The following is a 12,886-nucleotide window of genomic DNA, read 5'->3' on the forward strand; positions in this document are numbered from 1 at the left end:
AACAAACTACAAATGACCGGAATCCTCCGATGAGTTTATAGCACGCACTCCGACACAGCAGCGGGCCCAGGCACGAGGCATCATAATACCGACATTATTATACCGTTTACGGTCACGGGAACAAGGCACAACGCCGTTGAAAGACACTTTATCGTGTGACTGAAAAAGAGCAACGGCTATTCAGATGCACCAGGCTACCGTCCCGATGCGCCACTTCTACACGTTGCGATACATCTTGAAGCAGTGAACGCCGAGAGGGGCAGCGTAAATGACCGAACGTTCAGCCTCTTCCAGGTTGAGCTCCCAGATAGAATGCAACAACGCTCCGTCTTCGCAGATACGAATAGCGGTAAACAGTGGTGCTTGACGCGGCCTCTGATGGGACACTCGGCCTCACCGGAAATCATGCAAATTCTCCCGTTCACCGGGGCAGGCCAGCCGAAGTGTGCGGGCAAAGTATTCGCCGTGAACGGCCCAGCCCTGACCGTAGCCGATGTGTGGATCGACAACATACGGTACACGGGCACATGTCGAGCTGGCCAGACGGTGTCCAAGAGGATGCTGGCCGTGGCGAAAGAGTGTCCAGTCTCTTTTGAGCAGAGATGAGAGGTATACGAGAGAAGTCACTGACTTCAAGTGGGTCTATTTCAACCACGCAGCTCACAAAGTGGCGGTGGCAGATCACACGTTCCAGAAGATTGGTGGTCCGACGCCAAGCATGACGAGCGGCGACTTAGAGTGACGGTACGCACAGCTCCTCCGCAGCTCGTCAATCTCACAGATCCGCACCGCGGAGCTCTATTGGGCGCTGAAGCCCATTAGACGAAGGCTGCCGCAGCTCAGCCGGACACCTCTCCCAGTGAAGGAGCCGGCCTGCTCACCTCCAACGGTGCATGCAGAACTCAAATAACGCTACGACTTGGCACAGAAGAACCGCCCACGAGCGGTAGCGTTGGTCATGGCAACGAGAATGCCGACAGTGACCCTCTACACCGGTGCCTCTGGAGCCGGTCGAGGGGCGCTCTTGATGCGGCACGAGTACCAAGAAATTGTGAGCGTTGGTGAAGCATGCTCAGCAGCACAGCAGCGCCACATAAACACGCTGGAAGCGAACACCGTGGTTCTGGCAGTGGATCACTTGCGACAAGGGATTCCCGCGGAGTCGAGCCTTTGTACAAATATTGAGAGCACGACGGCCTTAGCCACTCACAAGAAAAGATCCGGGTCGACAAAAGCGCTCAAGGACATTGCACTTCGCATGGAGAAGCTCTCGCAAAGAAAATTCAGTTTCTCTTCAGTGGAACAGGTTGTGTCAAAATAGAACTTGGCTGGTGCATCTTCACGCATCTTTTTCATGAAAAGCATCCAATAAAGTTGTCGTGTTGGTACTAGCCAAATGAGTTCCAGAAATGTCAGGCGGGGAAGGCTCCCGTCAAAACAGTACAGGATTCTTTTTTTCTCTTCCCCGCTAGGGGGCTGCATCGGGGGCGTTCAGCTGGCTGGGTCCCCGGCCGTTCATGCAAAATGCCCTCACCCGCAACCGTTCTTTTCCGGCAGAGGGCCCGCCGTCCTCTCACCGGCATCTTTCCGGTATAATGCAGCGCAGCTTTTGTGTTTTGACTAGCGCTAAGGTATGCCTTGTTGTTGTTCACGCTTGTGGTCGTTCAGGCGCGCAGGCGGTATCGGGGGCTGTCGGCGGCGCGAGTCGTTTTTGGTCGTGCGGGGCTTGGGGTGTCTGCCGGGTGTGGTGTTCTCTCCCGGGGAGGGGGGGGGCGGCCCGAGGCCCGCCCACGTGTTTTCGCCTCGCCCGCAGAGACGGAGGAGCACCGCGCGCCGAGAAGTATTGAAGCCGTGTGAAAAAGATTTTCTTCTTTGGTTGCCGATGAACAAGGAAAATGAGTGTTTGGAAAGTAGAGCTGGGTGTCTTCCTGACGGCTCTGCTGCCGAAGAAATGCTTGGAAGCGAGTTGGCTTGTTGAAAGAGTGGGGCAAGCGCTGTGTCAGGAAGGCTTGTTTGTTGTTTACGCGTTTCTTTCCTAAGAAAGCGGCAAGCTTGCCTGATGTGGGTTCAGCAAGCGTGACGAAAATAAACGAGGACGCTTCTGCTCACATGCGTAACTGTCCACTAGCTGTCATGTAGCTATGTGGCACTCTTATTTTTACGGTTCGCAGCCGTTGTTTTGTGCACAGTTCACGACGGTTTTTTTCTCAGAGAGAAAAAAACGTTCAGCCATCCTCCATAGTACGGAGTTCCAACGAAGAAAACGATTGCCTTCACGTGCCTCAACGTGTTTCGTCGATGCTGAAGTAATGAGTTAGTGTAAACAGCCAAACATCTTGTAACGCAAAAGGGAAAAGGACATAGCTTGTTGAAAAAAGCGGTTTGATGCTCTTAAGCTAAGTCTCTCTGATCTCGATCGTCCTCTTCTTCTTTTTCGGTCGGTTCTACTCTCTTATCAGTGTAGTGTATTGTAAGGGTTTCGTTGACATGCGTCGAACTCCGTTGCGTCCAGCCGGCGCGCGTCAAGGCGCGAGTCTTTCGTCGCCGCGCGAAAACACTTATCGAAAACCACCCAATGACGGTAACGCCAAAAAACACTCCGGACGAAGAACAGCTCGAAACACGTATGCTGATCTCGATCAGATGTATCTTCTGCCTGAAAACTCCACAGCCCACACCAAGATTTCCGACGAAACTCCTAAACCGCGGACCCGTCACCTGCCTGAGGAGTTCTTCACGGAAGACAACTCCAATATCGCGGTAAAAAATCTTCCCAAGACGGCACAGCCTGAAACATCGGCTGCGGAAGAGTCTATTCTTAAAAAATGGGAGGCTTGGAGCACGCAGATGAGCACCCAGCTGGCTCTGGAAAATGCGGTGTCGGCAACCCCGTTGGCTCGAAGCTCTCCTAGGAATGGGTCCTTTCACAACGTTTCGCAGTCGTCCATCCACAGTATTTCGAAGCTTCGACCTGCAAGCGCCAGGAGTTTGTCGCCTGCGATTGAAAGCGGGCGGCGGTCTGCGTCGCGGTGCTCGTCGCGTTCGCGACAGAGCAGTCTGGTGAGTACAGTTGTCGAGCCATTCAAGGTTGGTGATCGTATGACTGCAAGCGCTGAACGGAAGCGTCATCGGCCTCAATCAACGAAAGGAAGCAGAGAGCTACTCTTCAGAAGGGCGTTAGGGTTAGAAGATGACAAGAGCGACATTCAAAATGTGTCTACATCTGTCCAGTCGAGACGCGCGGCTCCTGCTCCAAGTCCTTTAATCACCTTATCGACGGCGAGTTCTTCACCCAGACAACCTGCGGAGTTACACCGTTCATTGCCGTCAGAAGTGAACAAGGAAAATGTTGATCCGGATCATTCCCAGCAGGCAACAAAAGACTCAAGGCGAGAGCTGGAGAAGCCGGGGACAAAAGGCTCAACTGAGGCAGCTGCATCAAGCACAGTGCTTCATAAGGATCTGGCCACGCAGGAAGCGAGTTTACTGAGGCTGAGTGAATTGCGAGAAACTGAGAATCAAAGAGAAGAATGGGTGAAAAAGTCAATTGCGCTTCTAGAATCAAACGACCAACATTTTGCGGAAAGCGTTGAAGGGCAAACTGTACCCACGAAAGCTGAATCTCACGAAGCTCCTTCTCCTGTAACAAGGCAACTAGTGCCAGAATTGATGGAAGATAAGTGGCATCTTCCTGTTGGGAAAGCTGCGCAAATGATATGTGGTCGCGTTGTAGTTCAAACTATCGACAACTGTCCTGTTCCCTCAATCGGCTATCGTGAAAGCAGAAAGAGACACGTTGCTGACGAAGGTGACGGTAACTCACCAAATGACGATACAGCTCACCATTGGGTTGAATGGCCCATAGATCGAGCTTCGGTAACGGTATTGTTCGTCGACCACCACGTAGATGACGACCAATTGTCAGCGTACGGCGTCGAAGTTTCGTCTCGTGATGAGTGCGCCTCGGAGGTACTACCAGACTGGAACGAGTCACGGAGACGGTTTGCACCAGCTCCTTTGGAGGACTCAATATGTCCTCAGTAGAATTCAAAAATACTTTTCTTAAAGTTTTTTTTTAAATACGAATCAAACGCATGTGGTGAAATTTGTTATTAATAGCTACGCCATATTTGAGCTCACCACGATATAGCATAAAAGAGTCTACTGGCGGTGATTTTATTAGCTGACTCTTTTAGGTTTTCTCTTTGATATTCACTTTCTGTTCTCACAAACGAGCGTTTTTTTTCTCTTCCGACTTTCCTTTTTATTGACGTCTGTTTATTCTTTTCTTTTGGCGTACAATAACCCACAATTTATCAATCTGGAAAGGCCTGCCTTCTTTCTACTCCCATTTTTATCATTGTTACAGCAAAACATAATTTCGTGCTTAACGAAGTTGTGAAGTTTTCCTGCTACTTCACAAAGAGTAGAAAAAGACCCCTTTAGATCGTTCGCGTTCCACGAAGGTAGAAATACTTACAAAAGAGCACTTGACTTTTATCTTCTCTCTTCCGACCTCTTTGTTTTTAAATACAATATGACCACCACCTGAAAGTAGTTAGCAAGGAAGAAGAAGTAGGGAAAATGATGGGGACGTCTGACTCTTCTGTCCTCACATCCGTTGTTTCAGATGTCACCGCTATCATTTCTGACATCGATGGCACACTTGCTCATTATGCAAAAACACTCGTAAAGCTCGGGTACGAAAGACTTGAATCTGAGCCGCCGTATTGGAGACAAGACGATAAAAGGAATGAAGACGAGATTGACAGACTTTTGTGGGAATGCTATCCTCAGTCTTATCGTAACGAACGGTTTTCCTCCATTCCGTACCAGTATTGGCGGCACAAAGAGTCCTGCCACGTAGTCAAAACATACGAGCTTTACAATCTCTCTTTGACCGGCGCCATCATTTCGGAGAACACTGTTTTACTCATGGAACTCCTGCAGTGCAAGTCGCTACTCTATTGGGGCCTGGAAGTATCCACGCTGCACATGCAGTCGAGTAACGCGACGGCACGTAAGCCTGTTGTGTGCTGCTTAATTACGGGAGCTCGTACCTCAACTTTTATCCGCCGCCGCCACGGAGGCTCGCTGCCGCAAACTGTATTTGAATCATGTGAAGGCGGGTCCAAACTCTGGGACCGCCTTGTGAACACTTCTGAATGGTTTAAAGACGAAACAAAAGAGCTTCCGGATAATGCAAAAACGGGCAATAAGCTGCCTTTTTACCCTCCGGACTCTAATGATGTACCAATGGACGTTGAGTGGACAAACAACTTCAGCGGAGTTACCGGCTTTCACGCAGACAGGTCCGGTGAAGAGAACCAACGCCTGAGCGAGGGAAAAACAACCATTTGGAGCCTGGAGGCAGAACTCATCGAAGCGGGGTTCGCCACAGACCACGATCATTACGATACTTCTTTTCTCATTGACATTCGCAACAGCCCTTGTGTTCGATCTTCTCCATCCTATGAGCCCTCTACCGCCACGCAGTTTCCGATGCTCTTTGACGACACAGAAGAGGCAGAAAAATACGTGATGGCTAAGTTTAGGGAAACATACAACGACCTTTTCGATGTCGAGCTTTTCATGAACCTTGGAAAAGGCCAAGTGAACGCTAGAGGAGGCGGAAAGCGCGGGGTGATGCTGCACGTGCTAGAAAAGGCGGCCTTGATGGACTGTGAAGCAAATGGTAGGTCTGAAGCCAACGAGAAACGATTTTCGGTAGAGCACACCGTTGCCCTCTTCGATGACGAAAATGACCTGCAGTTTGCAGAGCTGTGCGGAGCTGGTATTCTTCCTTCCGTTGCTCACGAGGAGGTGTTGTCACACAAGCAGTGGCGCTGCGATCCGAGAGAACGCAGATGGTTCCGTCCCCCAGTCGAAGGTCCGTTAGGTTCCGAGTGGGCGTTGAAACAAATTGTTTTGTTTAAGCGCCAAGGAGCTGTATCTTAGTAATAAACTTACGATTCGACATTGTGCCGTTCTTTTTTTTCATTCGCTTTTTTTTTGACATCTTCTCGAAACCTATGTAACAAAGATATGGCACCTTGTTTTTGGACAACGCTACGATCCTCGAGCAATAGCCTAAATCGGTGTTCTTTTCTTTTTTTGCTGCTAGTGCTCTTCGCGCTGTTGTCTTCTAATGAACATTCTTTGAAAGCAGTCAGATCATCTTACATTTGTCTCCAAACAAGCCAAAAAGCTCCAATTTCTGTCTGCCACCACCGACAACGCTTCCCTCTCCATCACCTCCTTTAAAAAAGTTCTACAGTCACCAAAGCAGCTTTACTGCATTCAGTCAATGCCGCCGTCGCGCTTTTCTCGACCGAAGCTCAGTGGTACAGTCACCGTGCGCCGTTTTCAACAACCACAGCTAGAGACAGTGGTGAAGATAAGCAAAGGGGAGTTGTCAGAGGGTTTGGAGGCGATAGCCTCTCGGGTAGGATTGGGCAGTTCGAGCAGCACGGATGAACATACAATAGACTTGTGCCTCGTCGATGAGCAAGAGCTGGCGCTGATGGGGAAATTGGTTGACAAAGGCGTGTATTACCTTTCCGGAGGTGTGCTTTTACCCACTCACGAGTCTGTTGCTGTGTGTCATAGTGCCTCCAACATCGGAGGCAGCGGCGCGTCCTCGGGTCGCGTGCTCGCACCTGACTGTGCTGTATTATGGGCTTTTGATCCCCGCATGCTTCTCCATCGCCCCCTTAATAACCGGTCACCCGAAACACCCTACCGTCTCCAATGCGCTGTAAAGGCGCTCCAACAGTGTGAGCGTGCAAACGACATACTTCCCGCAGAACTACTTGGTCCTTTGTCTTTGAACATGGATGGCAGCATGCAGCGCGATCTGCAACCTGACCCAGCAAAGGTTAGCAGCAAAAACCGTGCGCGATGGATTCCGGCAAGATGTGCGAGAGCTGACGAGGTGTATTCCTTCCACGCTCCTGAATCTTATCGTGACTTTATTGAGCGGGGTGTGGCGTTGACCTCCTTGAAAAGCGATGTTTATTGCAACGAGGAGACAAGCAGTGTAGCAGCACGGCTTTCCGTCGGCGCCGTAGTCGATGCCAGTGTCAAGGTGCTGCAGGGTGTAGGCTGTTTACGTCGTGACAGCACAGTTTCACACACGGACGTTCCTCTTTTTGCGTATTGTCTTGTTCGGCCTCCTGGGCACCACTGCACATCTTCTCAGCCAAGCGGATTTTGTCTTTTGAACAACGTCGCGGTTGCAGCGGCGCAACTGCGTCAACAGCGCTCTGTGACGTCCACTTCCGGAATGCCACGGATTGCTATTCTTGACTTAGATGTGCACTTTGGCGAAGGGAGTGCGTCCTTCGTCGAAGGTATTGGCGATCCTCAGACTCTTTTGTATCTCTCTCTTCACCGTTACGATAAGCAGAAGTTCTACCCTTTTGATCAGCGCGGTGACTCCGCCTATGTCGGCAGAGTCAACAATTCTGAGTCACCGCCTAAGGGATGCATTTGCAACGTTGCAGTGCACACAAACGCGAATAATCCGACTCTTTGCGAACACGTCATTTCTGACCACTTGATGAACGGCGTGCTGGAAGAGATCTTTCTTCCGCGGCTAGAAGCATTTCAACCAGATGTGGTACTGGTCTCATTGGGCTTTGATGCCGCTTACGGGGATCCGTTGGGCAAGATGGCGGTAGAAAACGGGTTTGCCTCCGTCATAGCTCGATTGAAGCATTGGTGCATCGAAGAGGGCCGCATTGTGGGACTTGTCGTCGTGTTGGAAGGCGGCTATAATCCCACATCGGTCGCGCAAGGTGCCGTGACGGTCGGCCTCGCGCTCTCGCTACCGCAGACTGATTCCACAGTGCAGCCGTTCCTTCAAGAGCACCTGCCGCGTGTCTGGGCGGACCTGCGCCAGCGACAGATGCGTCAGCTGCGAGACTGGCGACAGGCACAGAAGGAGCGCGTAGAGGAGGTTGCAACTGAGACAGCGGCAGCACCCACGGAGGATGGCATTTCGAGAGTTGCTCTTCCGCCTGAACAGGTTGCAGATGATGCAGAGCTGCTTGGGCGTCACAGACGTTGGTGCGCGTCTTTGATTTCGCGGGTTCTACAAACTCACCGCGAAGCGTTGAATGCGGTGGCGTAGCCTAGTGAGACGCGTAGAAGAGGGAACTTTTTTTTCGTTCTTTCAAATTCATTCGTTATGAAACAGTTCTTCGGCTCACCTTTTCCTCCCATGGGACCAGAACAGTTGCCAAAAATGCGGCAACGGTTTCCGACGCCATAGAACCGCTTCACGTACTGCAGAACCGTGTAACGAGTGCTGCAACTACAAAGTGCAGACGACTTGTGAGTCTTTCGCTTCATCTTACCTGTTGATCATTTTACATCCCCTCCTTGTCATCCTACGTTGCAGTTCTCAAGACCGATGCGCATGCGCTGCTCTCGTGACGGCGGAAAACGTCTCTGCCTCCGCTGTCGCATTCGAGGAAATGAGAACGCCATCGCGGTGTTATTATTCACCCACTTTTCCTGTCTCCTCCTTTCCTTGTCAGCTCTTCATCTCTCCATTTCTGAATTGTCCTCGCCTTGTTCTACGCCACCCAGATTAAGTTTTCCATATCGTGTCGCTCATTCTTGTTACAGCTTTCTTGGTCCCATTTCTGTCTTTCACTCTCCTACCCAGTTTATTTCGGTACCACGTGTCGTGCCACCGTTCTTTCTGCCGCCTTCGCCCAGCTTGAGTACCCAGCACCGCACTCGTCCCCCCGATGACGGCGCCGAAGCTGCTTGTCGCTGTGGTGGCTGTTGCGTGCGTGGTGCTTGCCGCCGCCGCTGTGCCCGCGCACGCCCTGCACGCCACGTCGTCCGCTGCTGCCCTGTTTGCGGAGTTCAAGCAGACGTACGGCCGCGCGTACGCGACGCAGGCCGAGGAGGCTCGGCGGCTGCGCAACTTCGTGCACAACCTGGAGGCGACGAAGGTGCACCAGGCCCGCAACCCGCACGCGACGTTCGGCGTGACCAAGTTCTTCGACCTCTCGGAGGCCGAGTTCCGCCGGCACTACCTGAACGGCGCGTCGCACTTCAAGTCCGCGATGAAGCTCGCGGCGACGCTGCCGGTTGTGAGCGCGGACGTGTCGGCTGCTCCTGCGACGAAGGACTGGCGCGACGAGGGCGCCGTGACTCCCGTGAAGGACCAAGGCCAGTGCGGCTCCTGCTGGGCGTTCTCTGCGGTGGGCAACATCGAGAGCCAGTGGAAGGTTGCGGGCCACCCGCTGGTGCGTCTGTCTGAGCAGCAGCTGGTGAGCTGTGACGACGTCGATATGGGCTGCAACGGCGGAATCATGGACCAGGCCTACGATTGGCTGATTAACAACGCGAACGGTAACATGTACACGGAGGAGAGCTACCCCTACGTCTCGGGCAGCGGCCTTGAGCCGCACTGCAATGATTCCAGCGACCTCGTCATCGGTGCCTCAATTGAGGGCCACGTCTCTATCAAACAGGATGAGGATGTGATGGCTGCGTGGCTGGCGGAGCACGGGCCTATTGCGATTGCTGTTGATGCGAATGCCTTCCAGTCATACCGCAGTGGAATCCTTACGGACTGCAACGGAGGGCGTTTGAACCACGGTGTGCTGCTGGTTGGGTACAACACGACGAACGAGATCCCATACTGGGTGATCAAGAACTCGTGGGGTGCAGACTGGGGCGAGGGTGGGTACATCCGCGTGCGCAAGGGCACGAACGAGTGCCTGATCACGGAGTACCCCGTGTCCGCCACGGTGTCTGGCAACGCGACCACCACCACCACGAAGGCGCCTCAGCCGATGGTTGTGGAGTACACGGCGTGCCAAGACCGCCATTGCCACAAGAACTGCACAACGAAGCGTTTGCCTGTCGGTGAGTGCCTCAAGGGACACAACACTTCGTCCATCTTGTTGTGCGGTCGTGACCAGGTGGTGGAGGCCAGCTACGCTTCCAGCGACTGCAGCGGGTTGGCGCGGTACGAAATGGCGAACGCCAACGAGTGCGTGAAAGAGAAGCAGACCTACTTCAAAGCGGCGTGTGTGTCCGCGTAGGGATGAAAGAGCGTGCACGGCGTCGCGCGAGAGGGCGGCCGAGCGCAGTTGCCTCGGATAATGTAGGCGGCGCCACAACGGAAGGGGGGTCGTGGAAGGGGAGAACAAATGACCCCGCCGACTGCATGTACGGGGGCGGCGGGCACGATGCTGTCTCCGCAGCGGCCATGCACGTGCGCCCCCCCCCCTCTACGTCGCTTCTCCCTCTGCGGTAGCGAAAAGAACGAAGAGATGTGGGCGGCCCACTTTTGCATGCCGCTACCTTTGTCTGGGCTGACTGTAGTGAGGCCGCGCTGTGGTAGCGCTGAGTGGGAGACACAGCAGCTGGTCAGGTCCTTGCTTTAGTGTTTTAGCCACAAGAGGACTGTTTTGTGGCGGTGTCCCTCGCTCGCCGCCGTGTCCCCACACGCGTTACGACTTTGTCGCAAGATCATCCCCGAGGCTGAGCAAGTTACTGCGACGAGGACGTGCACCACGGCTCTTTTCGTGACTGTTCGGAGATATAAGTAAGAAAGCTCGTCGTTTTTCCAAGGCCAACTTTAAGCGAGGACGCAAATCTAACTATTATTACCTTCTTTTCTATTTCCATTTTCATTGTCTCTTGTGCATGCACTGCACATGATTGACGGTGTATGGAATTTCTTTCCTATTTGTTCTCTATTTGTCATTAGCTAGTCAAACGAAGCTGCACTTCTCACACACAACACGCTGCCGCCCACCGTGCCTCTGCCGTTGCAGTGGAAGACGTGCCGCCCCAACCCACGCCTCCTGGGTGCGCGCGCTGCGGACCACCTCAGAATAGCGCCGCGCACGTACTCGCAGACTCGCACTTGTGTGGCGTGAAGGCCGTGGCCTTTACAGCGCTTTTTCTGCCTCCGCATCGCCGTTCCTTCACTCTCCCTCCACCTGCTCTCTCTCCTCTTTGATTTCCGTGCCGCGGCAGTCGACAGATTGCTTCGCTTTGTCTTTCGCTTTTGCTCCTCAACACCCTCTCTGCTTTCTCGTGTCGTGCCACCGTTCTTTCTGCCGCCTTCTCCCAGCTTGAGTACCCAGCACCGCACTCGTCCCCCCGATGACGGCGCCGAAGCTGCTTGTCGCTGTGGTGGCTGTTGCGTGCGTGGTGCTTGCCGCCGCCGCTGTGCCCGCGCACGCCCTGCACGCCACGTCGTCCGCTGCTGCCCTGTTTGCGGAGTTCAAGCAGACGTACGGCCGCGCGTACGCGACGCAGGCCGAGGAGGCTCGGCGGCTGCGCAACTTCGTGCACAACCTGGAGGCGACGAAGGTGCACCAGGCCCGCAACCCGCACGCGACGTTCGGCGTGACCAAGTTCTTCGACCTCTCGGAGGCCGAGTTCCGCCGGCACTACCTGAACGGCGCGTCGCACTTCAAGTCCGCGATGAAGCTCGCGGCGACGCTGCCGGTTGTGAGCGCGGACGTGTCGGCTGCTCCTGCGACGAAGGACTGGCGCGACGAGGGCGCCGTGACTCCCGTGAAGGACCAAGGCCAGTGCGGCTCCTGCTGGGCGTTCTCTGCGGTGGGCAACATCGAGAGCCAGTGGAAGGTTGCGGGCCACCCGCTGGTGCGTCTGTCTGAGCAGCAGCTGGTGAGCTGTGACGACGTCGATATGGGCTGCAACGGCGGAATCATGGACCAGGCCTACGATTGGCTGATTAACAACGCGAACGGTAACATGTACACGGAGGAGAGCTACCCCTACGTCTCGGGCAGCGGCCTTGAGCCGCACTGCAATGATTCCAGCGACCTCGTCATCGGTGCCTCAATTGAGGGCCACGTCTCTATCAAACAGGATGAGGATGTGATGGCTGCGTGGCTGGCGGAGCACGGGCCTATTGCGATTGCTGTTGATGCGAATGCCTTCCAGTCATACCGCAGTGGAATCCTTACGGACTGCAACGGAGGGCGTTTGAACCACGGTGTGCTGCTGGTTGGGTACAACACGACGAACGAGATCCCATACTGGGTGATCAAGAACTCGTGGGGTGCAGACTGGGGCGAGGGTGGGTACATCCGCGTGCGCAAGGGCACGAACGAGTGCCTGATCACGGAGTACCCCGTGTCCGCCACGGTGTCTGGCAACGCGACCACCACCACCACGAAGGCGCCTCAGCCGATGGTTGTGGAGTACACGGCGTGCCAAGACCGCCATTGCCACAAGAACTGCACAACGAAGCGTTTGCCTGTCGGTGAGTGCCTCAAGGGACACAACACTTCGTCCATCTTGTTGTGCGGTCGTGACCAGGTGGTGGAGGCCAGCTACGCTTCCAGCGACTGCAGCGGGTTGGCGCGGTACGAAATGGCGAACGCCAACGAGTGCGTGAAAGAGAAGCAGACCTACTTCAAAGCGGCGTGTGTGTCCGCGTAGGGATGAAAGAGCGTGCACGGCGTCGCGCGAGAGGGCGGCCGAGCGCAGTTGCCTCGGATAATGTAGGCGGCGCCACAACGGAAGGGGGGTCGTGGAAGGGGAGAACAAATGACCCCGCCGACTGCATGTACGGGGGCGGCGGGCACGATGCTGTCTCCGCAGCGGCCATGCACGTGCGCCCCCCCCCCTCTACGTCGCTTCTCCCTCTGCGGTAGCGAAAAGAACGAAGAGATGTGGGCGGCCCACTTTTGCATGCCGCTACCTTTGTCTGGGCTGACTGTAGTGAGGCCGCGCTGTGGTAGCGCTGAGTGGGAGACACAGCAGCTGGTCAGGTCCTTGCTTTAGTGTTTTAGCCACAAGAGGACTGTTTTGTGGCGGTGTCCCTCGCTCGCCGCCGTGTCCCCACACGCGTTACGACTTTGTCGCAAGATCA

At 54.4% G+C, this 12,886-nt stretch overlaps 5 protein-coding genes across 9 annotated transcripts; all 5 read left to right on the forward strand.

The window, feature by feature from the left end:
- Window positions 1-2,457: 2,457 nt before the first annotated feature.
- Window positions 2,458-4,044, forward strand: ABB37_08991 (hypothetical protein; the record flags this gene model as incomplete). 2 transcript variants are annotated; one of them, XM_015808205.1, is made up of 1 exon in its annotated part: window positions 2,458-4,044. In XM_015808205.1, exon 1 carries the CDS (start codon window positions 2,488-2,490, stop codon window positions 4,042-4,044), a length of 1,557 nt encoding a protein of 518 aa, XP_015653096.1. In that variant the 5' UTR covers window positions 2,458-2,487. The 2 variants fall into 2 exon arrangements, with proteins under 2 accessions (XP_015653096.1, XP_015653097.1); XM_015808206.1 differs by having other exon boundaries at window positions 2,463-4,044.
- A 509-nt stretch (window positions 4,045-4,553) lies between these two features.
- ABB37_08992 (hypothetical protein) lies at window positions 4,554-5,958 on the forward strand (the record flags this gene model as incomplete). Its single annotated transcript, XM_015808207.1, has 1 exon — window positions 4,554-5,958. Exon 1 carries the CDS (start codon window positions 4,585-4,587, stop codon window positions 5,956-5,958), a length of 1,374 nt encoding a protein of 457 aa, XP_015653098.1. The 5' UTR covers window positions 4,554-4,584.
- An 83-nt stretch (window positions 5,959-6,041) lies between these two features.
- Window positions 6,042-8,134, forward strand: ABB37_08993 (putative histone deacetylase; the record flags this gene model as incomplete). Of its 2 annotated transcripts, none has more annotated exons than XM_015808208.1 (1): window positions 6,042-8,134. In XM_015808208.1, the coding sequence occupies exon 1, from the start codon at window positions 6,308-6,310 to the stop codon at window positions 8,132-8,134; it is 1,827 nt and encodes a 608-aa protein (XP_015653099.1). In that variant the 5' UTR covers window positions 6,042-6,307. The 2 variants fall into 2 exon arrangements, with proteins under 2 accessions (XP_015653099.1, XP_015653100.1); XM_015808209.1 differs by having other exon boundaries at window positions 6,276-8,134.
- Window positions 8,135-8,541: 407 nt separating this feature from the next.
- Window positions 8,542-10,755, forward strand: ABB37_08994 (cathepsin L-like protease (CPB)). 2 transcript variants are annotated; one of them, XM_015808210.1, is made up of 1 exon: window positions 8,542-10,755. In XM_015808210.1, exon 1 carries the CDS (start codon window positions 8,760-8,762, stop codon window positions 10,068-10,070), a length of 1,311 nt encoding a protein of 436 aa, XP_015653101.1. In that variant the 5' UTR covers window positions 8,542-8,759; the 3' UTR covers window positions 10,071-10,755. The 2 variants fall into 2 exon arrangements, with proteins under 2 accessions (XP_015653101.1, XP_015653102.1); XM_015808211.1 differs by having other exon boundaries at window positions 8,594-10,755.
- Window positions 10,756-11,011: 256 nt separating this feature from the next.
- Window positions 11,012-12,453, forward strand: ABB37_08995 (cathepsin L-like protease (CPB); the record flags this gene model as incomplete). Of its 2 annotated transcripts, none has more annotated exons than XM_015808212.1 (1): window positions 11,012-12,453. In XM_015808212.1, the coding sequence occupies exon 1, from the start codon at window positions 11,143-11,145 to the stop codon at window positions 12,451-12,453; it is 1,311 nt and encodes a 436-aa protein (XP_015653103.1). In that variant the 5' UTR covers window positions 11,012-11,142. The 2 variants fall into 2 exon arrangements, with proteins under 2 accessions (XP_015653103.1, XP_015653104.1); XM_015808213.1 differs by having other exon boundaries at window positions 11,019-12,453.
- Window positions 12,454-12,886: the final 433 nt, after the last annotated feature.

Source organism: Leptomonas pyrrhocoris (assembly GCF_001293395.1).
Source record: "Leptomonas pyrrhocoris isolate H10 chromosome Unknown, whole genome shotgun sequence".
Taxonomy (NCBI): Eukaryota; Euglenozoa; class Kinetoplastea; order Trypanosomatida; family Trypanosomatidae; genus Leptomonas; species Leptomonas pyrrhocoris.

Bases quoted from the DNA above. Each gene is read 5' to 3' on its own strand.
- ABB37_08994 (XM_015808210.1), top strand. From the start codon at position 8,760: ATGACGGCGCCGAAGCTGCTTGTCGCTGTGGTGGCTGTTGCGTGCGTG.